Raw genomic sequence first — 26,122 nt, 5'->3', positions numbered from 1 at the left:
CGTTGACTAAGTACGATTGACTGACCGACTCCTCAAGCGTTCGTCAAGACACGCGTGTGTGTCATTTGAATAATTGCTGCAAGTGAACGATTTCATTTTCAGCGAGTTCTTCTGCGTGCTGCACGCAACACTGATCGAAATCTCCAAGGAAAACGTAGCCAAGACCATGCACATAAGCGCTGACCTTGCAGTCCTGAGGGAACAAACGATAAAAAGAACATTTTTCCAATCGACCAGTGAAGAACCAAAATCGAACACTTTCGTTGAATGACGTGACAGGTTTTTTTTTTTTTTTTTTTTTAACTTTTTCCAATGGGGCTGATCAAAATGAAAAATAAAATTGAATCATTTCGTTGTACTGTAGACATTTTTTTCAAGGTTTCTACCTTGTGGATCTAGAACGAATGGAAATGAAACCAAACCTCCATGTTTGATGGTGAAACGTCACTGTTTTGTGGACACTTCTCAATTGGACCTTTAGCCCTGTCATCAGTTCACTACAAACTCGTTCAATAATCAAATTTTTATATTTTCAGTGCACCATACAGAATTCACTTCGTGTTATCAATCGAGTAATTGTTTCGATACAAGGAACTTTTTCCCGAGAAGATATTTTGCAGTCGAAGTAAGGAAGCTCAAGGTGAAGCACTTTATGAAGTCGATCATCAGACAGATCGCCACGATTACCAAAAACTGCGAGAAAAATACGTGCCAAAGTATTACTCGTTTTACTTTTAAAGGGTTGAATAGGAACTTTTAGAATTCTTGTCCATAACATTGGATGGAATTCCTAACTGACAGTTGAGAATCTCGACGCAACTAAAGACTCTCTCCTTGGTCCATTTGTATCACGATTATCAGATAGGTCAAGACAGTCCCAAAAAACTGCAAAAAAGCATCGTTTCGCCATATTTTTTGTTACTTGAAAAAGGACGATAATACGAAAAAATAAACGATGCGTACCGATCTCATGAAATCGTAGCCAAGCGTGAAAAATCCAACTGGAGAAAAACAAACGGGAACGTTGTACAGTTGGAGGCCAAATTGTTTGATCTCATCAGAGAATTCGGGATCTTGATCCGAGCGTATGTAATGAAATATTCGATTGGCTGTGCTTTTTGCCTGGTCCAAAAAAATGAAATATATTACACCGGGGGAGAAAAAAAAAGTGTACAAAAAATGAAGCAGTTCCGGTAGCATTTCATGGGAAACTATATTTTTAATTGCAATGATAGGCACGTTGCATGCAACTCTGAAATTCAATTACTTGATTTATTACGCCGTCACAAATATCGTTGGTGAGAAATATTTTTAAAAAAAATGCTGCCATCCAGAACAATGAGGATATCGTCAGGAGCGATCTTTCCCCGATCTGTAGTCGCGCCCACAGACCGTAGAGCACGTATGAATACGCCGTAAACAAACCAAAATCCATCGCGAATAACATTAACCATATTTTACCATAAATCTCATTGAGATCTCTCGTTACGAGGGTCATCTCGAGATGCACGAACCTTGAAACAAGAAAACGCATTATAGTTTAAGGAGGGTGGCTAGCGACGATTCAATGTTGCCATGCTAAACCATGTTAAATACACAAAAAATTTCAAAATAATATAAGAATTCAATAAAATTTGGTGAACATATTCTTTAGTGCCAAATTTGACAATAAAAACTTTTCAAGATTTTTCTTCTGTACAGTTATCGAGTAATTGATCACTAAAGTTCACGGGCATAAGAAATCTGCTTTAATGCGTAATTACTCGATAACTAAGGAGAAGAAAATTTTGAAAAAAATTGTCTCTTCACACTTGATGTTGAAGAACATTATCACCAAATTTGATCAATTTCTTATCATTTTGACGAATGTAGCCACCCTCCTTACGGAGGGTGGATCGCGACGATACAGTATCGCCATGTTAAAAATATTAAGAATTTCAAAATCATAAGAATTTAATATAATTTGGTAAATGTATTCTTTAAAAATGTATAAAACAATATACATTTTTTTAGATTTTTCTACCACAGAGCTCTCGAGTAATTGAACATTAAAGTTCACGTGTATAAGCATAGAATTTACGTACACGCAGTTATACATCTCGTGCATAAGAACTTCGCAATTTAATGCTCAATTATTCGATAATCACGTGATAAAAAAATTTGAAAAAAATTGCATTTGTATACTTGATGCCAAAGAATGTTATCGCCGAATTTCATCAAATTCTGATTATATTGATTTAGTGATCCACCCTTCTTAAGATGTAGCCGGTAAAATTTGAGCAAAAAATATCGTTTTCAATGAACCAAAGTACCGATCACGATTCTCAGTACCCACTTACTTGAGTATCTGAATAAAATTCTTGCGCTCACTGCCGTTGATGTAATGTCGCCACAGTGGCATGTTGAACGACGCAATATGAAATTTCTTTTGCAAAACCGTGCCAAAATCATCGCTCTCAAATTGCTGGTAGATGTGCTTGTACGGCTCTCCGAGCAATTGGTTGACAGCGTAAAATTTGTGCCCGATGCACCTGAAGGAAAACCGATTGATTGGTTCTCTTCTGGAGAACTCGAAGGACATTCAACGTTGCGTTATTATTTGGAAAAAAAAAGTTGTTTGAAAAAATAGCGATTTCTTTCCAGTAGTCTGACCGAGAATCTCATTGACTCATTGAATCTCAAATTCCGTAGGCAACCGAATAGCACTAGTGGTGTCAACGCAGGAGAATTTTATTCCTTACCAGGCTAAAATCCAGAAAGTTAATCCCACAAGCATGTTGATGAGGGCTGGGTATTTGTTAACTGCTGTCACGAGTATGACCCTCCATAGTGGCAAGGGGTCAACGAGATACACAATTCTAAAAATTACGTGCCCGAGAAGCAACAAAAACCAAATGCTGAAGCAGATTATTTGGACGATGAAGCATTGCCGATAGTCGAAAGAGACTCCTAGCTTGAACAAGGTGTTGTCGACCTTCCTCAGTCTCTCGACGATACGTAACTGCCTCTGGATAGTCACAAAATACAAGAATACAAATATTTTCGCCAATAGCAAACCCGATTTTTAACGGAAATTTTGAAAAAAATATATGTCGCGCAGTAAAATCTAACGAATCGATTAAGGAGGGTGCATCACGAAATCAAAATAATCAGAATTTTATAAATTTTCGTGATAACATTCTTTGGCATCAAATACAATTTTTTTCAAATTTTTTTACCACATGGTTATCGATAAATTGAGCGTTAAGGAGTTTCGGTACAGACGATACAATGGTGCCATGCTAAACCATGCTAAAAACATGAAAAATTTCAAAAAGTTCAGAATTTTATAATATTTGGTGAACATATTCTTTAGTGCCAAATTTGACAATACCAACTTTTTAAGATTTTTCTCCTACACAGTTATCGAGTAATTGATCACTAAAGTTCACGTGTATATAAGCATAGCGTTTCCAGGTATTCATTCCGGGCATAAGAAATCTGCTTTAATGCGTAATTACTCGATAACTAAGTAGAAGAAAATTTTGAAAAAATTTGTGTTTTCGCACTTGATGTTGATGAACATTATCACCAAATTTCATCAATTTCTTAATATTTAGACTGCTGTACAGAAACTCCTTAAATCGAACTCCTTATGCACGAGATGTATAACTGTATATATGTAAACTCTATGCTTATACACGTGAACTTTAGTGTTCAATTACTCGACAGCTATGCGGTAGAAAAATCTAAAAAAAAATGTATATTGTCTTATATATTTTTAAAAAATACATTTACCAAATTTTGTTAAATTCTTATCATTTCGAAATTCTTAATATTTTTAACATGGTTTAGCATGGCAACATTGCTAATTCCACCGTATAATTTTTCAGATATTGCAAGTTAAAGTTCTACGGTTTTTCCATCTGAACACATGGTAATCGTCAAAAATGAAAAATGTGTGTCGAAATAACTCGAGAACGGTTCTTACGATTTTTATTTCAAAAACCACACTGTTCGAGTGCCTTCTGAAGAAAAAATTTTAAAAAACATGATTTACCGTCTAGTTTTTGAGAAAAAAATGATTCTAATAAAAATCGTATGAGAATTTGAGTGGGAGAATTTCAAGGTTCGCGACGTGTCAACGCTGTCACATGGGACAGGCCATGACTACCTTAACTAGGATAACGTACACAGCAAATTTTCATGACAGAGTGAGTTAAATAAGCTGAATCTTCTGGCGTTCAACGAAAAATTGGTAAATATTTCTATTTCTCATTCGTCGAATACGATCAATCGACGAGGCTCGTGATCAATACCTACTTTGATGTACCAAAAACTTGCAGCTTGTGCAAATAAAGTTGTCATCTGGTTGAAGTAAGTTACCAAACGTTGTGCATTTCTAGTGGCTGTAGACGAGGAGCGAGTATTACTCGATTTCGTAGTCGTTATGACAAATGCGCTCCAATAAATCGCCGAGAAAACAGTCAAGTAAGCAACGCTGATTAACATCCGTGGCCGACCGATCGGATATTGGAAAACACCGAAACCGAGGACAGCGCTTAACGTCGTTAGAGGAAATATTGTTTCGGACAGATTTTTTGGTTTCCAAAATCGCCATGCCATCGCAATGGTGGCAACTGTTCTCAAAACTTGCTGAGCGATTCGTTGGGTTTCAATATTTAACAAAGTGATGCTTATTCGTAAGCTTTTTTGAGCTGGTCAAGTTTTTTTCGAGCTTTTCACCAACTCGCTGAGAGGCACGACGATTGACTGATGGATACCTCGACGAATCGCGGACACCTTTTCATTCGGGGGAAAAATTGTCGAGATAAATGGTCGCTCCCACCTCGGCGGCTAATTTTTGCGTGTTTCACGCGACATTCGATAGGATCTCGGAGAAAAAGTGAGGAAAATAGTGAATCAGACCTCTGCTTTTTACTAACGAAAGAGAGAGAGCCAATCTTGGGAAATCATTTTCTTACAATTTCGGTCAATAGAAAAATCACAATAAACCGAAAATTTTCGATTGATCAACGACTGATTTTTTCTCAATATTTACTTTTTTGGGGTTCAACGAAAAATGAAATTGACTGATTTTCGTTAATTAGTAGCCAATTCTCTGCGGCTACTCTTCTTTCGAGATTGGCCCAATTGTTTTGTCAACCTTCCTGGGGCCGAAGCGCATTTCTGATTAAAATTGACTCAACTAAATAATTTTATTTGCGCCATCAAAAGAGCACTCGAGACCGAAACGTTGCAAAACATGCGATCATTAGAATAATAGAATATCAATATTAAAGTTCGCCACACACAATTATGATAATAGTGATGAATAATAAATTTGATGTTTTGTTTCGTGTTTCCAGTATGGCAACTATTTTTACCATTGATACTGTTAAGACTTGAAATATGGAGGATTAAAATGTTTCTGGGATCTTAACTATCTTTGGATAAGTCAAGAGAGCCCCAGAAAACTAGGAAAAGTGTTATCTGACGTTATTCGTTGTGTCCCTCAGGAAGAGGAAAAAAATCATTAGAATTTTTATTCATGATATTTGGTGGTTACTGAAACTCGCTTGAATTTCTGTACAGTTGAAAGTGGCCTAAAAATCGAATTCACATCGAAAAATTGAGGACTATTAATCCACTTTTTGAAGTTCTAGTGATTTAATTGATTGTAGGATTACAAATAGCTCTTATCTTCGTCCACTTGGATCAGAATTATCAGGTAGGTCAGCACAGTCCCAAAAAACTGCAAAAAAGTATTGTCTTTAGCAGATTTTTTCTAAAGAATCCTCTTTTTTTGTGTAGTACGGAAACCAGCAGCCATTTGCCTCAGACCACGGCCGATGAAAAATCGCACTATTTGAGCAGCCATTTGAAAAATCAACGTCACTTACCGCTTTCACAAATTGATCGCCAAGTTTGAAAAAACCAAGAGGAGAAAACTCAACGGGAACGTTGTACACTTGGAAGCTGAATTGCTTCATCTCATCGAAAAGTTCAGAATCTTCTTCCGAGTATATGAAATGATGGATTCGATTACCGGTGCGTTTGGCCTCGACGTGATACGAAAAAAAAACAATAAAAAAACACGAATGTTAAAATGCATTTTTTCGTTGAATCATTAAGGTAGATCATGCCCGAAAGATCGTCTTTTATGGGTGTCTTTGAATCGATTTTTACTCCCTAATTAAGGATATAATCACTTTATATATAGTTTATATTGACGAGTTGCTATGAAAAATATGATAATAACTGGACGAATCGTGACAGAGAAAAAAATATACAAAAAGCAACCGGCCAAGTGTTCGTAGGAAAGTATTTTCGGAAGAAAATATTGAAATTGAATGACCTCGTTTGTTACGCTCGCACAGATACCGTTGACGAGGAATATTTTCAACAGAAATGCTGACATCCAGAAGAATGCGACGTTGAACCGTATCCATTTGAACTCAACCTGTGGCCGTACCCAAATGCCGTAGAGCACGTAAGAAAATACGGTAAACTGGACGAAATCCATTCCGAATTGCACCAGCATCAATCCGCCATAAATGTCATTGAGGTCTTTCGTTAGCAGGGTCGTTTCGAGATGCACGTGCCTTAAAATGACAAAATGTCATAGATTCGTTGCAATGGACAATATCGATAGAAAAAAACGTTTACACGCACACTTACTTTATTATCTGAATGAATTCCGATCGATCACGATCGTTCTTCAAATCTCCACACAACGAGTTGTTGAATGACGTAATACGAAATTGTTGTTGCAAAAAATTACCGAAATCGTCACTTTCAAATTGTCCGTAAATGTGCTTGTATGGCTCTTCGAGTAATTTATTTATCGCGTGAAATTTGAGGCCCGTGTACCTGAACGAGAACCGACTGAATTAAGGGGTTCGCGATCTATTCTATTGGGAAAAATCGGTCTTCACTAAATAAAGACTAAGACGAGTAAGAGCTCGGGATTCTCAACTTTCCGAGGTGATACTTTTGCGGTGGAGAACGCGCCGCGTTCCCGATAATATTTCAACAAAATATTAAACCCCTTACCAGGCTAAAATCCAGAAAGTCAGTCCCACAAACATGTGAATCATCGCTGGGTATTTGGTAATAACCACCAAAAGAATCGCCTGTCCTAGTGGCATCGGGTCAGTGAGCCACGAAATTCTAGAAATAGCATTCCCGAGGAACAATGAAAACCAACTGCCGAAGCTCAACATCCCGACAAATAAACATCGCTGATAATCGAAAGACGCTCCGAGCTTCCAAAGGGTTTTGTCAATCTCCATCAATCGATCGACGATACGTAACTGTTTCTACAAAGAGTTTGGAAAAATCCAATGGAACGCATAAATAGCTCGTCACTCATTGTGTCACTTTGGTTCAAGCGAAGATAATATTGGAGCAGCTAATTAGTTTGCGGTAGGAAAATTAACGGAATTTATTCGAATAAAATCATTAGACTCCGGCATTTAACTCGATCGCATCACTCTATCGTCAAACGAAAAGGTTTCAGATTGATTAACAAATTACTCTTCTCACTCGGATATTCATGAATCAATACTCACTTTTGTGTGCCAAAAACTGGAAATTTGTGCGAATAGAGTCGTCGCCTGGTTGAGATAACTCAGAAAAAGAAGCGCATTTCTGTTCTCTTCGGTTCCGTTGCGATTGTACGTTTCTAGAAAAATCATAATGAAGAAGCTCCACAAAATCACGGATAAAACACTCGTGTACAAACCACTCAACAACATCCGGGAGCGTCCGATTGGACATTGAAAAACACCGAAACCCATCAGAGCACTTAGCGTCGTGATGGGAAATATTGTATCGGACAGATTTTTTGGTTTCCATAGTTGCCTTGCCATTTTATCACTAAATCCTCTTTTTCAATGCTCCGGTAAGCAATTTTTTTTTAAATCGATAGCGAACAGAGAATATCGCTGTATTTTGTCCTTCGTAAACTCCGCAAGCGGTTTTTTCAAATTTTCGTTACCTCGCTGGGATGGACAACGATCGACTGAAGAACGCCTCGATTACTTGGGAATCCTCGCATCGGGAGAAAAATACGTCGAGGAAAATGAAGGCTTGCGTTTCAGCGATCGATTCAATTTCTGCGTGTTTCACGCAACAAGCGATAAGTATAGAAACGATAGCATATCGGAGCGCTGGCTGCTAGTCTCAAGAGGATGAATAATGCGCAAGAACATTTCTGCACCACGGAATCGAGAATTTTTAATAAAAATGGGGCAAAATTTTCAACGTATTCTACCGACCAGAGAAACTCATCCCCTGGACAACGATGTCGACTTTGCCATTGGAAAAACAACGTTGATGTGTGAGCATAATCGCCTGTGCGCAATGATGTCCTTCTTTCGCTCTACCACCGAGAATTAGTATGAAACAAAATTTTGTCCCAACTCCGAATATCAATCTTCAACGTCCATCTTCAACGATGTGTGACTTGACTGAGCGACGGCTACAGATTGAATCACTGTTAAGTGATCAATTGTTCGATAACCGTGTGGTAAAAAATTAAAAAAAAAATTGTTTTCGTACACTTGATGCCAAAGAACGTCACCACCAAATTTTATCACATTCTGATTATTTTGATTTCGTGATCCAACCTCCTTAATTATTGTTACGTCTCAGTAGAAGATATTGAATTAGTAGAGAACGCAACACGGTATTGACGCTTCTTTCGGATCAAGCACTCAAGTACTTTACCCAGGGACGAGAGCCACGTCTGTTGAATAAGGGAGCGCAAGAACAATTTTTGGGAGTTTAATTAACGTAGATCCCGATGGCGTGAAGATGAACCTTTTGCGGTGTGATGATATATATGTGTATGAGAGAATCACAAGATTTTCATTGGTTAATAGTTGCTGATTATTTATTAAAGGGTTCTCTTTGTTTGATTTACGATTGTCCGAGTCGAAGTGTCGTTGTAGGTGGAGAGTTCTCGAGCGGTTACAATAGCTCGTTTCAAAATAGCGTTTCAATAGCGATAATAATATTAATGATTATTATTTACTTTTATTATAATAGTTTTTGAAAGTTGGCTTTGGTTACGTTAGATTTGAGTTCGTGATTACTTCTTGAAATTTTCTCAGTCCGCATTGAGACGGCAGTTCGATGAAAATTCTGACAAAGTCTTTTTCTTTAATTATTCGCGAAAGAATCGAACGTATTGACGGTGACGGCGAAAAATTGCGATGTACGACGTTGACAATGGTACTCCTGCCCATCTTCTTTTACCAAGTATATTAAAGTTAGCCACACACAATTATGATAATAGTGATGAATAGTAAATTTGATGTTTTGTTTCGTGTTTACAATAGGGCAACTATTTTTGTCATTGACCCTGTTAAAGCAATTAAATTCAAGATCAGAGTCTAATCACGTTCGAAGCATATTAAATCGACTTCAAATATGGAGAATTAAAATGTTTCTGGAATCTTAACGATCTTTGGATAAGTCAAGAGAGCCCCAGAAAACTAGGAAAAGTGTTATCTGACGTTAGTCGTTGTGTCCCTCAGGAAGAGGAAAAAAATCATTAGAATTTTTATTCATGATATTTGGTGGTTACTGAAACTCGCTTACATTTCTGTACAGTTGAAAGTAGCCTAAAAATCGAATTGGCATAGAAAAATTGAGGACTATTAATCCACTTTTTGAAGTTTTAGTGATTTAATTAATTGCAGGATTACAAAAAGCTCGAATCTTCGTCCACTTGGATCAGAATTATCAGGTAGGTCAGCACAGTCCCAAAAAACTGCAAAAAAGTATTATCTTTAGCAGATTTTTTCTAAAGAATCCTCTTTTTTTGTGTAGTACGGAAACCAGCAGCCATTTGCCTCAGACCACGGCCGATGAAAAATCGCACTATTTGAGCAACCATTTGAAAAATCAACGTCACTTACCCCTTTCACAAATTGATCGCCAAGTTTGAAAAAACCAAGAGGAGAAAACTCAACGGGAACGTTGTACACTTGGAAGCTGAATTGCTTCATCTCATCGAAAAGTTCGGAATCTTCTTCCGAGTATATGAAATGATGGATTCGATTACCGGTGCGTTTGGCCTCAATGCAAAAGGGAACAAATAAAAGTTTATATTGATGAGTTGCTATAATAACAACTGGACGAATCCTGACAGAGAAAAAAATTTACATAAAGCAGCCGGCCAAGTGTTTATAGGAAAATATTGAAATTGAATCACCTCTTTTGATACGCTCGCACAGATACCGTTGACGAGAAATATTTTCAACAAAAATGCTGACATCCAGAACGATGCAATGCTAAATCGTATCCATTTAAACTCAACCTGTGGCCACAACCAAATGCCATAGAGCGCATAAGAAAATCCGGTGAACTGGATGAAATCCATTCCGAATTGCACCAGCATCAATCCGCCATAAATGTCATTGATATCTTTCGTTAGCAGGGTTGTCTCGAGATGCACATGCCTTAAAATGAGAAAATGGCATACATTCGTTGCAATGGACGGTGTCGATAGGAAAAAACGTTTTCGTCATCGAGTGTTGTTTTCATTAGTGTTCAATGTACACGCGCACTTACTTTGTTATCTGAATGAATTCCCTTCGATCACGATCGTTCTTCAAATCTCCACACAACGAGTTGTTGAATGACGTAATACGAAATTGTTGTTGCAAAAAATTACCGAAATCGTCACTTTCAAATTGTCTGTAAATGTGCTTGTATGGCTCTTCGAGTAATTTATTTATCGCGTGAAATTTGAGGCCCGTGTACCTGAACGAGAACCGACTGAATTAAGGGGTTCGCGATCTATTATATCGGGAAAAATCGCTCTTCTCTAAATAAAGATGCGACGAGTAAAAGCTCGGGATTCTCAACTTTTCGTGCTGATACTTTTGCGGTGGAGAACGCGCCGCGTTCCCGATAATATTTCAACAAAATATTAAACCCCTTACCAGGCTAAAATCCAGAAAGTCAGTCCCACAAACATGTGAATCATCGCTGGGTATTTGGTAATAACCACCAAAAGAATCGCCTGTCTTAGTGGCATCGGGTCAGTGAGCCATGAAACTCTCGAAATAGCATTCCCGAGGAACAATGAAAACCAGCTGCCGAAGCTCAACATCCCGACAAATAAACATCGCTGATAATCGAAAGACGCTCCGAGCTTCCAAAGGGTTTTGTCAATCTCCATCAATCGATCGACGATACGTAACTGTTTCTACAAAGAGTTTGGAAAAATCCAATGGAACGCATAAATAGCTCGTCGCTCATTGTGTCACTTTGCTTCAAGCGAAGATAATATTGAAGCAGCTAATCAGTTTGCGTCGGAAAATTAACAGATTTTATTTGTATCAAATTATTCGACTCCGGCATGTAACTGGAATGACGTTTACAACATTGAAGTCCAACGAAATGATTTAAAAAAAACTCGAATAATTCGAGTAGATCTCCAACTTTGTTTTCTGCTGATTTTAAAATTCGCAGTTTTTCAATTTACACTCAACAATTCGTGAAATAAAAAATTGGCGAATTACGGGTCTTTTTTCGTTTACTTCCTTGGACTCCGACGTTGCAAACTTCAGCTTCGTAAAAACTCGATCGCTTCAGTTTATCGTCAAACTAAGAGATTCAACTTTGATTAACAAATTTCTGTTTTCACTCGGTAATTAATGAATCAATACCCACTTTTGTGTACCGAAAACTGGAAATTTGTGCGTATAGAGTGGTCGTCTGGCTGAGATAACCCAAATAATATAACACATTCCTGTTCATTTCGGTTCCGTTGCGATTGTACGTTTCTAGAAAAGCCATAATGAAGAAGCTCCACAAAATTATGGATAAAGCACTCGTGTATAAACCACTCAACAAAATTCGGGGGCGTCCGGCTGGACATTGAAAAACACCGAAACCCATCAAAGCACTTAGCGTCGTAATGGGAAATATGGTATCGGATAATTTTTTTGGTTTCCATAATTGCCATGTCATTTTATTACTAAATCCTCTTTTTCAACGGTCCGGTAAGCAATTTTTTTGGAATCGATAGCGAACTGAGAATATCGTTGTGTTTTGTCCTTCGCAAGCTCCGCAAGCGGTTTTTTCAAATTTTCGTTACCTCGCTGGGATGGACAACGATCGACTGAAGGATGCCTCGATTACTTGGGAATCCTCGCGTCGGGAGAAAAATACGTCGAGGAAAATGAAGGTTTGCGTTTCAGCGATCGATTCAATTTCTGCGTGTTTCACGCAACAAGTGATAAGTAGAAACGATAGCATCGGAGCACTGGCTTCTAGTCTCAAAAGGATGAATAATGCGCAAGAGCATTTCTGCACCACGGAATCGAGAATTTTTAATAAAAATGGAGCAAAATTTTCAACTTATTCTACCGACCAGAAAAACTCTTTCCCTGGACGACGATGTCGACTTTGCCATTGAAAACAGAACATTCATGGGTGAGCATGATCGTCCGTGCTCAGTTATTTCTCTTTTTCACTCTACTACCGAGAATTAGTATTTTTTTTCTTTTTTTTTCGATGAATTCTCAACTTTTTTATGTTGATTACAAAACTATCAACACGATACAACTTTATTGTGTTGGCAGTGAAAATCCGGAAAGAGTTTTTGTAAACTTCGAAAATAGTGCAATAAAGCGCAGCGTTCAGCGTCGCGAAGGGAAATACGGCGTTGGACAAAGTTTTCGGTTTCGATAATTTCCATGCCATTTTATTATTGAGAGCTTATTTTAAACATTCCGATAGACACGTCATTTGACATCAATAGGAAACACAATTTTCATTATTTTCCGTCTCTTTCAGACTTAGCAAGTGCTTTTCTTATTAATCCTTCGGCGACTCGCTGAAAGAGACGATTAACTGCGGGATGCCTCACCGATTCGCAGATCGACCGTCTTGTCAGGAGAAAAAATCGAGAGAACAAGCACTTCCGTTCGTGTGACGATGTTTTACATTTTTCGTGCAACGGTCGATAAAACCCAATAAAAAATAAAAATAAAGAAAATCGAGTATCCAACCAACGGCTTTTCGGTCCCAAGAGGAGCATTCGCCACCGTTTTATAAAAAATATAAATTACGATTACATTCAATTTTCAACCGTTCAATAGAAAACTCTTTCTTCAACATTAATTTTTCTAAACCTCGAACAGCAGTCAGTATTGCACTTCGTCATCTTAGCCCTCGTAACGAAGCTCGTCTGATCATTGATTGACTCGACTACTGCGCGACGCACACTCGCTCACAAACCCCAGGAGAGCTCGAGTCCGAGGCTGTACAAAACACTCGACAATTGGAATAATGAAATTTACATTTTTTCAAGGCATAGTAAAACTCATTCCCTAAGCGATGATACAATGTCGAGCTTGCAATAGAAAGAATGAAGTTCAGCATGAGAATATAATCGCATTCGAAGCACTTAATCGACTCCAATTAATTACTTCCTTTTTATTGACACGGTGCATAAATGCTCGTGAGCATTTATGAAAATGAAATCGTTTTTCATGAAGCAATAATCGAGGGCTGAATGGTGAGAGTTTCAGGGTGGTTGAAGTCTCATTACCTCGTCGATTTTTATTGCAATTACTCTTCGAAGACACTGCAGAAAATGTGTTATTTAAAAATATTTTAACATTAAAAAAAAAAACAAAAAAATACTTTGGGTTCGTTTATTTTACAATTTTTTTGTTTTGCTTATAATTCAACTCGATTGATTGAAATCCTTTTTCGTAATAATATTCGCTGCAAACAAGTGCTGACGGTTGAGAGTTTAGCGCAATTGAAGCCTGCTACCCTTGTCCATTTGTATTAGGATTATCAGATAGGTCAAGACAGTTCCAAGAAACTGGAAAAAAAAGTTTTATTCCAACATACTTTTCGTACTCTAATAGGATCGATGAAATAAATAATAAAAAATAAACATTGCGTACCGATCCCATAAATTCATAGCCGAGTGTGAAAAAGCCAACTGGAGAAAAGTGAACCGGACAATTGTACAGTTGGAGACCAAATTCTTTGATCTCATCGGAGAATTCGGAGTCTTCTTCCGAGTGTGTAAAATGGTAGATTCGTTGACCCGTGCGTTTTGCCTTGACACAATGGGAAAATAAATGGAATCATGTAATCGGCTGTTGTCATGAAAATAAAAATGTTGAAAACATTTGCTTCAATGGTATGCTCGTACTGCTGTCTGCCGAAATCAGATAAATCGTATTTTAGGATCGAAATGTCAAGAAAATTTGAAACGATTGAAAAATAGTTAATCATCAAAAAAATTGTAATTATTCGATTGTAGCTTCGATATAATCATGCATTTCAAATAAACCATTGTAATTTTATTACCTCGTTCGTAACGCTTTCGCAAACATCGATGATAAGCAATACTCGCAATAAAAATGGTACTATCCAGGATAATGCCATCATGGCGATAATAAACAGTCTTGTCTCAGTATGCGCTTGCGTTGAAAGACCGTAGAGCATATAAAAACATGAGGTGAACAGAACGAAATCTATTCCGAGGTGCATTAACATCGATTGACCATAAATGTCATTGAGATCTTTTGTCACGAGGGTTATTTCGAGATGCACGTGCCTGAAAATGAAAATGCTTTCGGTGATACGATTTACTGCTGGGTGTTTGAACACTCACTTTATTATCTGGATAAAACTCTTTCGATCACTCCCGTTCAAGAAGTGTCGACACAATGCCATGTTGAACGACGTGACGTGAAATTTTTTTTGCAAAAAAGTACCAAAATCGTCGCTTTCGAATCGTCGGTAGATGTGCTTGTATGGCTCTTCGAGTAATTTGTTTACTGCGTAAAATTTGTGGCCTGCATACCTAAACGAGACGAGAAGCCATTGATTCAGAGAACTCCAATTATTTTTTATACTTCGTGACCACATTATTGGAACTCCTGAAATCAATTTATGGAATATCTTAGTGTTTCAAGCAGAGCTTGAAAACCGAAATGTGCTTTACCAAACTAGAGCCCAAAAAGTTGTTCCCACAAAAGTGCTGACGGTGTCCGGGTATCTGAGGAGCATCGTTCCGAATACCGCTTGCTCTAGTGGCATCACATAAAGAAGGAGTAAAACTCTGAATACGATGTGACCGAGTAACAGCAAAAAGATAAAGCTGAAATTCGTTATTCCAACGAGAAAACATTGTCGGAAATCGAACGAGGCTCCGAGTTTGTAAAGAGTGTCATCAACCTTCATCAATCTATCGACGATACGTAACTGTTTCTAAAGTTTGTTCAAATGCAATCGGACACACGATTAATTAATTGATCGTTGTTAATTATTAACTGAATTAACTAAATTATTTGTCATTAAATTAAAAAGTATTAGTTTCCCCATTGAATCTTGCTTAAAAATAGAATGCGTTTCATTACTAAATATTAGTCTACAGAGATATCTATGAACTTGTACCTACTTTCATGTTCCAAATGCTTGAAAATTGTGCAAACAAAGCGATCGTTTGATTGACGTAATTCAAAAGATTAGCCGCACTTTTGTGAGCTTTAGTCTCACCGTGATAATGCGTTTTCTCAAGATTCATCACGAACACGCTGCGGAAAGTGAGCGAGAAAATGACCGCGTATACAGCACTGATCAACATTCGTGGTCGTCCGATAGGGTACTGAAAGACACCAATGCCGAGCACGGCGTTGAACGTCGCGAAGGGAAATAACGCGTCGGACAAAGTTTTCGGTTTCCATGATCTCCACCTCATTTTCAAATTGAAAACTCAGAATATTGAAATATTCTGGTAGGGGATTCGTTTGAGATTAAACAATAGCAAAATATGACTTGTCTTCAGTCCTTTCTACGATTCGCAATATTTTTATCAATTTTTCGTAAACGCACCAATGACAACTTTTAACTGATGGATGCGTCAAGGGCTCGCAAACACCTCTGAACCGAGGGAAAAATTGTGAAGGGAAACAAACGCTCGTCTTTCATTTTCGCATGTTTCACGCAACAATGGATAAAATCTTGATAAAAATGTAGAAAGAACAGCATCCACCGGCTGGCTTTTTAGTCCCAGGAGAATCAATCGTAGAAACGTTCGCTACAATTAGAAAAAAAAACGAACATGCGAATTTAACAATGTAAAAATTTTTGAGTGATTGATATGGGAGCTTATTTCAACATTTTTCCTCTGGAACCCGAAAAATTGAAATCAGAATTTCGAGTTACCAAGTTTTTTTCGTTAACACACCAGTCGATTTTGCACTTTGTCATATTAGCCCTCGAAATGGAGCTCGTCTGATCATCGATTGACTCGACTACTGCAGGACGCGAGCTCGCATTCACGATCCCCTGGAGAGCTCGAGTCCGAGCTGCACAAAACATTCGATAATTAGAATAATGAAATTTCCATTTTATCAATTCATAGTAGAACATTCATTTCCTGTTGATACTCCAGCGATCATTCGGATATGGAAAGCTTATTCCCCAAGCAATAATATAACGTCGAGCTTGGAATTGAAAGAATGAAGTTCACGGTTAAAATATAATCGCGTTTTAAACACTTAATCAACTCCAAACAATGACGTTCTTTGTAACGTCACAGGCACATAAACGGTGCGAATGTCTCACCATATTTCGCGATCGTTTGTATTACAATTTCTTCGTCTTATGAAAAAACTAAGGTGCTCGAAAGGTCAGAGTCTCAGCATGATTAAAGTCTCTTTGACTTGTCCGTTTGTATGTTAAGTACCATGCAGATCGGGACAGCCCCAAAAAAATGCAAAAAAAGTGTTACTTCAACATATTTAAATGATAAAAAAACAAGCAGACATTGTCTACCGATCTCAAAAATTCATAGACGAATGTGAAAAAGCCAAGTGGAGAAAATCAAACGGGATCGTTGTGCAGTTGAAAGCCAAACTGTTTCATCTCATCGTAGAATTCGAAGTCTTCTTGCAAGTCGTCCAAATCCAAAAAAATAATTAATCCATATCGCCGCACAGGGAGTGTGCCTGCCCTAAGAGCTTATTTTAAGACTTCCAAAATGCGATTTTCGTGAATTGTTTTTTCGACGACTAAACGGTAGATCCCATAATAATTCCGGGAATAGATGCACGGTGTGTATTTCCAGGTTATTTCCAAATTTCAACTCTTCAAACCTAATCACTCACTTGGGGGTCTAAACGACCCCATTTGTTTTGTGTAGTTCTGACGTTTTTCAGCAAGCGATACTGTATTGTGCAACACAGTGTCGTATGGTGCCCGTGCTATTTCCCTGTTGTTGGAACGCATTGTGTAAGACAGTGTTGCTCTGTGATGCTTGCTGAAAAATGTTCCTAAAGTAGTATGAGTGATTAGGATTTATGTTGAAATTTTCGATTTCCGTTAAAAATTTCCAAAAATATTCGAAACACGATCCAATGTCAAGCTCTTGACAGTCAAAAATCTCAGCATGGTTACAACAGTCTCTTGTGTTCATCCATTTGTATCACGATTATCAGATAGGCCAGAATGGTTCCAAAAAACTGCGGAGAAATAAGAATTTCCACGTTATTTTTGTTCCTGGTGCGGAAAAGGATCAAACGGACTTTGTGTACCTTTATTATGAATTTATAACCAAGCGTGAAAAAGCCAAGTGGAGAAAATCGAACGGGAACGTTTTGCAGTTGGAAGCCGAATTGTTCGACCTCATCAGTAAATTCGGTCTCTACCTCCGCGTGTGTAAAACAATAGATCCGGTTACCTGTGCATTTTGCCTTGATAGCATCGGGAAAAGTGGAATATTAATCGTTGGCTCATGTCGTGAAATAATTGAATTTGAAAACTCATTTACTCATCGCAATAGAGATAAAAATGTGAATAAAATTTGAAGCAGTTCAAGATCGAGAATAGCTTTTATGTGAGCAAAAAGTAGAGTTTTTGCTTCGTAAATCTCAATTCACGGATTTGTAGCTACGCGACAAAATACTCACGACAAAATATCCTCGTGACAAAATATCTTAAATCTCGTCCACGCGCAAAACGTCTTTATGTGGCATAATACAAATTTCTTCATAGCACTTATTTCTTTATCAATGAAACCTAAACAAACCCAAAGAAACATTAATAATTTTCCTCCTTTTTGTGACGGAATAAATTTCAACGGCATGACAAAACCAGCTGCGTTACGAATTTTTGAAAGAACCCTATTTTTTTCGGGTTTTCTCCCTTAATAATCAACCAATCGGGTTTTTTTCAGATCTCATTCTCTTCGCACTTTAGTTCTCTATATTTCATCCATTGGAACCATTCACATTGCTCCATTAGTTTCTCTTTGTCAAGCAAAAACCCCAAAAAATTCGATTTTTGCACTAAATTGTTTATAAAAAAAAACTGACAATGGGAATCTCTAGTACGTTTATTTTTGTCAAAATCTGGTGATTTTAGAACTCCACTGCTTGGCCTATTTAAACTGTAGGACTGCATCATACACAACAGAGAAAAAAACATTGACTGTTTCATGAAGCCGAGTTGTCATGACGCTGAAGTTTGCAACGTTGGAGTCCAACGAAATGATAAAAAAAACTCTCCAATAATTCTAGTAATTCTCCAATTTCGTTACCTGTCGAATTTGCAATTTGCAGTTTTTCAACTGCACCGATACTTCGTGAAATAAACAAATTGGTGAATTACAAATATTTTTTTCCTTCTCTTCGTTGGACACCAACGTTGCAAACTTCAGCGTCGTGGAGTCCAACGAAATGATATAAAAAAAACTCCTATAATGATTCCACTAATTCTCCAATCTTGTTACCTGAATTTCAAACAAATTTGAAATTCGTAGTATTTCAAGCTGCACCGATATTTCGTGAAATAAAAAATAATTGGTGATTTACAAATGTTTTTTCCTTCATTTCGTTGGACTCCAACGTTGCATACTTCAGCGTCGTGAGTTGTTCTAGGTATTAATCACAGATCAATGGATCGATAGTAAATACACCTCAACATTTAACTACGAACAGAGGATATAATGTCAGCAGCGGTCAGCAGATATTTTGTCATGAGGACATTTCGTCCTGCAAGTATTGTGTGGTCGGGTCAAAACGCGTGTTACCGGATTTGTACATTATACAATGATGTATCGAAATTTAACCACCTCCTTTGTGACGTTTTCGCAAATATCATTGACAAGTAATATTTGCAAAAAAAGTTCTGCACTCCTGAACAATGCGGTGATCAAAATGATTGAATGTTTCGGTTCGTGTGGTCGCACAGCAATACCGAAAATCACGTAAATAGAACTAAATCCATAGCGAATTGCAGTACCATCAATTTCTCATAAATTTCACTAAGATCTTTTGTTATGAGAGTCAATTCGAGATGCACGTGTCTGAAAAATGACGCTAAAGTTTCCAACGTTGGAGTCCAACGAAATGATCGAAAAAAACTCTCTAATAATTCCAGTAATTCTCCTATTTTGTTCCCTGTCAAATTTGCGATTCGTAGTTTTTCAAGCTGCACCAACGATTCATGAAATAAAAAATTGGTGAATTACAAACGTTTTTTTCGTTCATTTCGTTGGACTCCAACGTTGGAAACTTCAGCGTCGTGTCTGAAAAAAAGGAAGAAAAAACAAAAAATGGTAAATATTCGGAAGTGGGGCTCCTCCTGTAATCAGGCTTTTTTTACGTTTTTTATGCATAAAGAACATGAGAGAAAGCAATATTCAGGTGGCACAAAATGTTATTCGCCAAAAAAAAAAACATTTTCCATTATATACATTGAAAATGTACGTTTCCTACCGCCGATCGAAATTTAGCAAAGGTAAACACGCCCGCGCGCGCGCATTGTCTTCAAGAAGCAGGGGCGTTTAATACCACATTCAATACCACAAAGAACGCGCGTTTCTCATGTTTCAAACAATATTTCAATTTATAAGGTTCCAACATCTGACAGTGAATCGTTCAACGCATTTTGTCGATCCGGATTCAGGAGCATGCACGCAAAATATCGAAAGAATATGGCGCGATGCACGTGGTGGTATACCGAAATACGGACGACATGACTGTCACGTGGCTGGATAGATTGCTGATTTTCTTTTTCGTCACATGCACTTTTCGATGCAATCAAGCTTTTTCATGATGAAATATCACGATGAATTTTGTATGTGAACGAATTTTGAATAAATTTTTAAAAATATTGATAATGCTTTTTGTTTTGGATTTTTTATAGATTAAATTTTTTTTTGGTAATGCGCCTCTATAATAATACGAGGTATAATGTTTTTTTTCTATGGGAATTCATAAAAAAAAAATTCAGCCCGATTACAGCAGGAGCCCCACTTCCAAAAAATTAGCCAAAAAATTTTTATTCCAAAGATTGAACTGATGATGAAAAAATCAAAAGTTTTTGGTTCAATACTCACTTTATTAAGGGGATAAAACTCTTTCGATAACTCTCGTTCTCGAAGCGTTGACACAGAGTCTCATCAAATGACGCAATGTGAAACTGTTTTTGTAGAAGAGTACAAAAATCATCGCCTTCGAATCGCCAGTAGACGTGCTTATATGGCTGTTCGAGTAACTTGTTCACCGCGTAAAATTTATGCCCGGTGTACCTGAAGGAAAAATCGTTGATCGGTAAACTTTTACTCACTGCTTTATCGGAAAATTTGGGGTCGAAAGAAAGCTCGGTGCAGTTGACCGCACCACTGAGGGCGGTGGTTCGAGCACGATGAAAACTAAAGCTAATCGATTCTGCATATCCAAGGCAACGATTTTCGTCAAAGCATTTTAAAACTCACCAAGCTAACGAGCAAAAAGTTGTTTTCGCACCAAGACGTTGATAATCATTGGATATTTGAGAAGCACCGCCAAAAAAATGGCCTGCTGCAGTGACATTAAATCAAACAAAAACGTGACTCTGGAAATGACGTCACCAAAGAACAATGATAACCAGAAACAGAAGCTTATTGTTCCGACGAACAAACATCGTTGGTAATTGAATGAAGCTCCGAGCCTGTAAAGAGTATTGTCGACCTCCATCAATTTATCGATTATAAGTAATTGTTTCTGAAATTTGGAAAAACATCGTTAGACTCATGATTAAGGAAGTTGGAACATCATACGAAAAATACATTAGATTTTATTATTCCAAAATAATTAATTGAAAATTTACGTGAATCTTCTTGAATAGCACTTAATTATGTGTGGAAAATTTGGAGAGGTTTCACCGCCTAGTAATCGAGATATTCATTGTCGAAAATGACAAGGTTAAACATGGGCTCTTGTGGAAGCTTTCAAAAAAATGAAAACTTCAACAATAATTATCTCAATTTCACGACGGTGAATCATCGGCATATCCGAGGTTTAATACTATGACGCTGAAGTTTCCAACGTTGGAGTCCAACGAAATGATCTAAAAAAACTCAAATAATTCCAGTAAATCTCCAATCTTGTTCCCTGCCGAATTTCCAATTCGTAAGTTTTCAAGCCACATCAATAATTCGTGAAATAAAAAAATTATAAATCTTTTTTTCGTTCATTTCGTTGAACTCCAACGTTGCAAACTTCAGCGTCGTTTAATACTGTCTTAAGCTTTCTGTTTAAAAAATCTTAATGTGCAAAGTTGGAAAATAGTTTTAACATAAGATACGCTTCAACTTCCTTAACTCGTCGATTATCGTATTTCGAGGAGGATTCGATTTGACGAATGAATATTCGGTCTCACCCCGAGGTAATTGGAACCTACTTTCATGTACCAAAAACTTGAAATTTGTGCTAACAGAGTTATGCTCTGGTTGCCAAAGGCCAAAAGATAAACAGCATTTCTGCTCGTTGTCTTGTTTTGAGATCCGTCGCCGACGTACGATTTTTCGAGCTTCGTCGCGAATAGGCTCTCCAGAGAGTCACCGAGAAAACAGTCGCGTATACAACACTGAGCACCATTCGCGGCCGTCCGATAGGATATTGAAAGACGCCAATGCCGAGGGCAGCGTTGAGCGCCGCGAAGGGAAATAACGCGTCGTACAAAGTTTTCGGTTTCCATAATTTCCATGCCATTTTATTGTTTTCCGTCGCTTTCAGACTTCGGAAAATACTTTTCTTCGTAATTCCTGAACGACTCGCTGAAAGGGACAACGATTAACTGAGGGATGCCTCAACGACTCGCAGATACCGTTTTATCGGTAGAAAAAATCAAGAGAAACGAGCACATCCGTTTGTGTGTAACGAAGTTTTGCGTGTTTCACGCAACGGTAGATAAGACCCAATAAAAAAAAAAAAAAGAAAAAAAAACGTCAGCATCCAATCAACGGTTTTTCGGTCCCAAGAGAATCATTTGCCACTGTTTTATAAAAAATAGAAAATACGATTACGTGAACGAAGATGTCAAAGCTTTTTTCGTGTACACGGCAGTCGATGTTAGCCCCATTCACGTATGTCAGCCCCCGCGACGCCCCCAAAACAATAGAATTTAAGTAGTTCAACAGAATCCAATTTCTTGAATATAATTTTCCTGTAAATTCCACACGAAAAACAGTTTACGAGAAAATCTTCTCTAAAAATTCCCACTTTTTAATCAAATACAATCAATGGATGTTGTGGATTCGTCAATTTCTTGGAGTTAAGAAATCCAACGAATTTTTATAACTTCATCCATCACTACACTTTCACAAACACCGTTGAAGAGCAGTAGTTTTGAGATGCAGGTTGCGCTCCACGTCAACACGACGAATGCTGGGAGGAGCAGCATGCTCGCACACTGGCACTCGATTTGTAGTCGTGCCGAAGTACCACAGCGCGAATAAACACGACTCGTTATCATGTCGAAATCCTTTTTCAATTTCAGTATTACACTAAAAAACCATCGTCGAGATTCTCCATAATGTTAAAAATACTGGCCCTGTCAGTGGTCACGTTTTCTCGCACTTCAGAGATCGACCGCGCGATAAAAACTTTTTTCACATTTGTACTTTCGAGTACTTCGTTTGGTTATTAGAAACCTCGGAATAATAATTTGGACACATAAACATTTTTAGTCGTTGAATACCCACACAACAATGAAAAATGTCACGTTAAAATGAACGGACAATGAAAAGGAATTTTCACTATTCGTTTACGGTTCGAAAGGATAAATGAAGATTCCAATATACTCGTCAACTCGAGCAGAGGGACAACGATCAACCGATGGATCAACGCGCGCGAATACATGAAAAAATGGCGGTTCTCAGAGGAATTGAGCGCGTTCCCTCTTTTTTCCTTCATTTAACACGCAACACGAGAGGTCTCCAATTATTTATTTTCTACCGGAATATTGTCACGCTCGGTACGAAACCTCGACCGCCTCCGACAATAAAAATCGGACCGAGTGGAGAGTTTCACTTTTCCGTGGAATAAAAACACAAAACATCGTTCTATATGGTAGGAACGAAGGAACTTATTATTGTTGCGGTGTTTCACACTGTGGGGCGCTGCGAGCTGTGCGACGGGTAACCTTCAAATTGTCATTGTGCTTCGAGTGTGTATCACGTATCCTGAACGCCTTTAGCCATGAAAATAATGCGCGCAGTACAAAAATGTTCGATATATTTTCATAAACTTTTGACCACATTGTTAAATTATTGAATCTCACATAGAAAAGTGATTGTGTTCGCACTCATGTTTTCGCTCGACCAAAAAAAAGTGCTCCTGTTAGAAAAGTGTCAAGTGCGATTGTTTCAGAAACTTTTTTCCGCGATCGCCTTCTCGAGACCTATCAGTCTAACCACGTGTATAAAATTTGCATGGGTCGAGCTCTAACGATACGAGGGTGTGCTTGAATCGTGGTGTCGTAAATACCAGCTAGAAACACATGTAACTATAAAGCTTTGGGTAGTCCCTGTTGGGTGCCGAAACATCGTTGTAGATTCGAGGGGTTGCATGCGCTTCTCGAATATATCTATATATTCGCTGCTGGTGCGTTGCGTTATAAGCCGACCAACCTAGCCTACGCCTATATTCGACCATACATAAAGATTATGTTGTCTCGAGTCGCCTGGATTACCGAGCCCGTGCTTCGTACCAATACCATTTTTTTCGTTTCGATCAAAGTTCTTTTTTTCTCGGCCCTTCCGTACCAGTTGTTGCTACACTCGTTGAACCGTCTCAACGATGTTCACGTTTCAACTCCACCTGCGATATTCATTCCACCAATTTTTAGCTCGAGTTTGAAAGGTTGGCTCGAGAGTGAAAAAAATCGAATGGTCCCATGGTTGGTAGTAATTTTCAAATTTTCATTTATTTTTTAGAGTATTTCGCTTAGAAAAACAAATTCTTTAATCTAAAATCAGCTCTTGTAAGTTTTTTTTTGCTAGGAATGAATGGATTATGGGCTGCTTGTTCGAAAAAAGTTAAACACGTATCTCGATGGTGAAGTTCTAAAGTAGTTCGGCCGTTCTATGACTAGTGAAGTAAGCAACTGCTTTGTGTTGATTAAATCGAAGTCTAAATTATTAACAAAATTAATAAACACTTACATTGAGAATATTTTTATCACAAGAATGTTATAAAATGCTATAAAAATACCATAAAAGATCAATTTGTACTTCAACTTACATTTTTATCGAGCGAAAGAAAATGGCACGAGAAAAAGGAACGGTCAATTCATTAAGGAAGTTGAGGCTGTACTGTCATTTTTTTTACCCAAAAGTGATGACCTGTACCTTTCAAAAGTTAGGCCAGTTTACAGTTTGGCAATGTTGCATACACTTTAAAGAAAAGTTGGGGAAAAAAAGACGAAAAACTGGTGAAAGCTCAGTCGAAAACACGAACGGTGACGATCCTAGCCTCAAAAAACTGCACGGAAAACAGATTATTATTAATATAATCTCAGCAAATCTGCTAATGAATCTGAAAAAAATTGACATTATTCGGCAAGCCTTGCTCATGTTGCCCAAAAAATTTCATATTTTTAGCATCATTTTTAACGGAGATATCACTGAATGTGTCTTGACTTCCATAAGATTACATGTTATTTGGCCCAAATTGTTATTGATTTTTCTCAGCAACGACGCTCCTAAACTGTCTGAAAAATTAACTGATTTTTTTTTACACTTCACTATACAAGATGGAATCGGTTTAAAAGCGGTGACATCATTTTCATTCTAATGCCTCAACTTCCTTAAAAAAAGCGAAGCTACTGGACGCATGAAAGCACGTGAGTCAGTTTGAAAAATCAAAAACTAAGTAAAATACAGTCAAAAACTAAAATTTTTTAATATTCTCTTTCTTAAAAGTCCCGTAAGGTAATGTTTTTTTTAAAGAAACGGAATTTGTGATGAATTTTCTTCACGATAGAAACGTTTTCCGAAGCTCGAACACCGTACAACTTTTTCACAATTAACCTTATCGCGAGTTTTCCCGTAAGGTACCGTGTTAAAAACTCAAAATTTTAAATGAAATAATTGAAAATTTTGGCCCGTAAGAGGCCCCGAACTGTGCTTACCATTATCAGGGGACCTTAAGGTATTACTGGCCCAGCCGATAAATTGTACCTGATTGGAATTTCCGTACTTCGTGATGCAATAAAAATCTGAAAAAATTCAGCAACATTTGGAAAATTATGCACTACAATTATCAATAATAATAAATTGTTTGAATAAATAATTTTTTAACAATTTTACAGTAAACCCTTGTTTTTTTTTTTACGAATCGAATGTACGCATTTTTCTAAATGCTCATGACTTTTCAAAATTTTCGTGGATTTTTGAAATTCCCTTTTTTAAATTTTTTAAGTGGCTCTATTTATACATTTTTGATCTAATAACCTTGAGACTTTTTAAAACTGATGGTAAATATGTCTTCTAAAACATATCCAAAATTCAAAATTTTTTCAAGAAATTTCAAAAATCCACGAAAATTCGGAAAAAATTCATGAGCATTCGGAAAAATACACACATTTGATTCGTAAAAAAAACAATATTGAATAATTAATTGTTTAAACAATTTGTTTAACTTTTGGGCAATATTATTATTGATAATTGTTGTTCATAGCTTTCCAAATGTTGTTGAATTTTTTCAGATTTTTATTGCATCACGAAGTACGGAAATTCCAATCAGATATAATTTTTGATCGAGCTATCCATCCAGTTATGCCTTAAACTCTCATTTACCGCAAAAAAAGTGGAGCTTCGCCG

The 26,122-nt window shown here is 37.4% G+C and overlaps 4 protein-coding genes and 1 long non-coding RNA gene across 5 annotated transcripts; all 5 read right to left on the bottom strand.

Moving 5' to 3' along the window:
* Window positions 1-1,219: 1,219 nt before the first annotated feature.
* Window positions 1,220-4,605, bottom strand: LOC122416575 (uncharacterized). The gene is made up of 4 exons (XM_043429640.1): window positions 4,303-4,605; window positions 2,742-3,007; window positions 2,340-2,531; window positions 1,220-1,514 (listed from the first exon to the last, which is right to left on the bottom strand). Exons 1-4 carry the CDS (start codon window positions 4,603-4,605, stop codon window positions 1,220-1,222), a joined length of 1,056 nt encoding a protein of 351 aa, XP_043285575.1.
* Window positions 4,606-6,109: 1,504 nt separating this feature from the next.
* LOC122416574 (uncharacterized) lies at window positions 6,110-7,853 on the bottom strand. The gene is made up of 5 exons (XM_043429639.1): window positions 7,554-7,853; window positions 7,036-7,301; window positions 6,661-6,852; window positions 6,364-6,584; window positions 6,110-6,171 (listed from the first exon to the last, which is right to left on the bottom strand). The coding sequence occupies exons 1-5, from the start codon at window positions 7,851-7,853 to the stop codon at window positions 6,110-6,112; spliced, it is 1,041 nt and encodes a 346-aa protein (XP_043285574.1).
* A 1,759-nt stretch (window positions 7,854-9,612) lies between these two features.
* LOC122416573 (gustatory receptor 68a-like) lies at window positions 9,613-10,981 on the bottom strand. The gene is made up of 5 exons (XM_043429638.1): window positions 10,938-10,981; window positions 10,564-10,755; window positions 10,205-10,451; window positions 9,909-10,067; window positions 9,613-9,760 (listed from the first exon to the last, which is right to left on the bottom strand). The coding sequence occupies exons 1-5, from the start codon at window positions 10,979-10,981 to the stop codon at window positions 9,692-9,694; spliced, it is 711 nt and encodes a 236-aa protein (XP_043285573.1). The 3' UTR covers window positions 9,613-9,691.
* A 2,547-nt stretch (window positions 10,982-13,528) lies between these two features.
* LOC122415952 (gustatory receptor 68a-like) lies at window positions 13,529-15,234 on the bottom strand. The gene is made up of 5 exons (XM_043428564.1): window positions 14,975-15,234; window positions 14,642-14,833; window positions 14,335-14,584; window positions 13,923-14,081; window positions 13,529-13,837 (listed from the first exon to the last, which is right to left on the bottom strand). The coding sequence occupies exons 1-5, from the start codon at window positions 15,211-15,213 to the stop codon at window positions 13,763-13,765; spliced, it is 915 nt and encodes a 304-aa protein (XP_043284499.1). The 5' UTR covers window positions 15,214-15,234; the 3' UTR covers window positions 13,529-13,762.
* Window positions 15,235-17,411: 2,177 nt separating this feature from the next.
* Window positions 17,412-20,479, bottom strand: LOC122416072 (uncharacterized). The gene is made up of 3 exons (XR_006262055.1): window positions 20,375-20,479; window positions 17,568-17,726; window positions 17,412-17,495 (listed from the first exon to the last, which is right to left on the bottom strand). It is a non-coding gene; the product is annotated as an uncharacterized lncRNA (long non-coding RNA).
* Between the last annotated feature and the right edge of the window lie 5,643 nt (window positions 20,480-26,122).

Source organism: Venturia canescens, chromosome 9 (genome assembly GCF_019457755.1).
Source record: "Venturia canescens isolate UGA chromosome 9, ASM1945775v1, whole genome shotgun sequence".
Classification (NCBI taxonomy): Eukaryota; Metazoa; Arthropoda; class Insecta; order Hymenoptera; family Ichneumonidae; genus Venturia; species Venturia canescens.
This window is presented reverse-complemented; position numbering and strand designations above follow the sequence as displayed.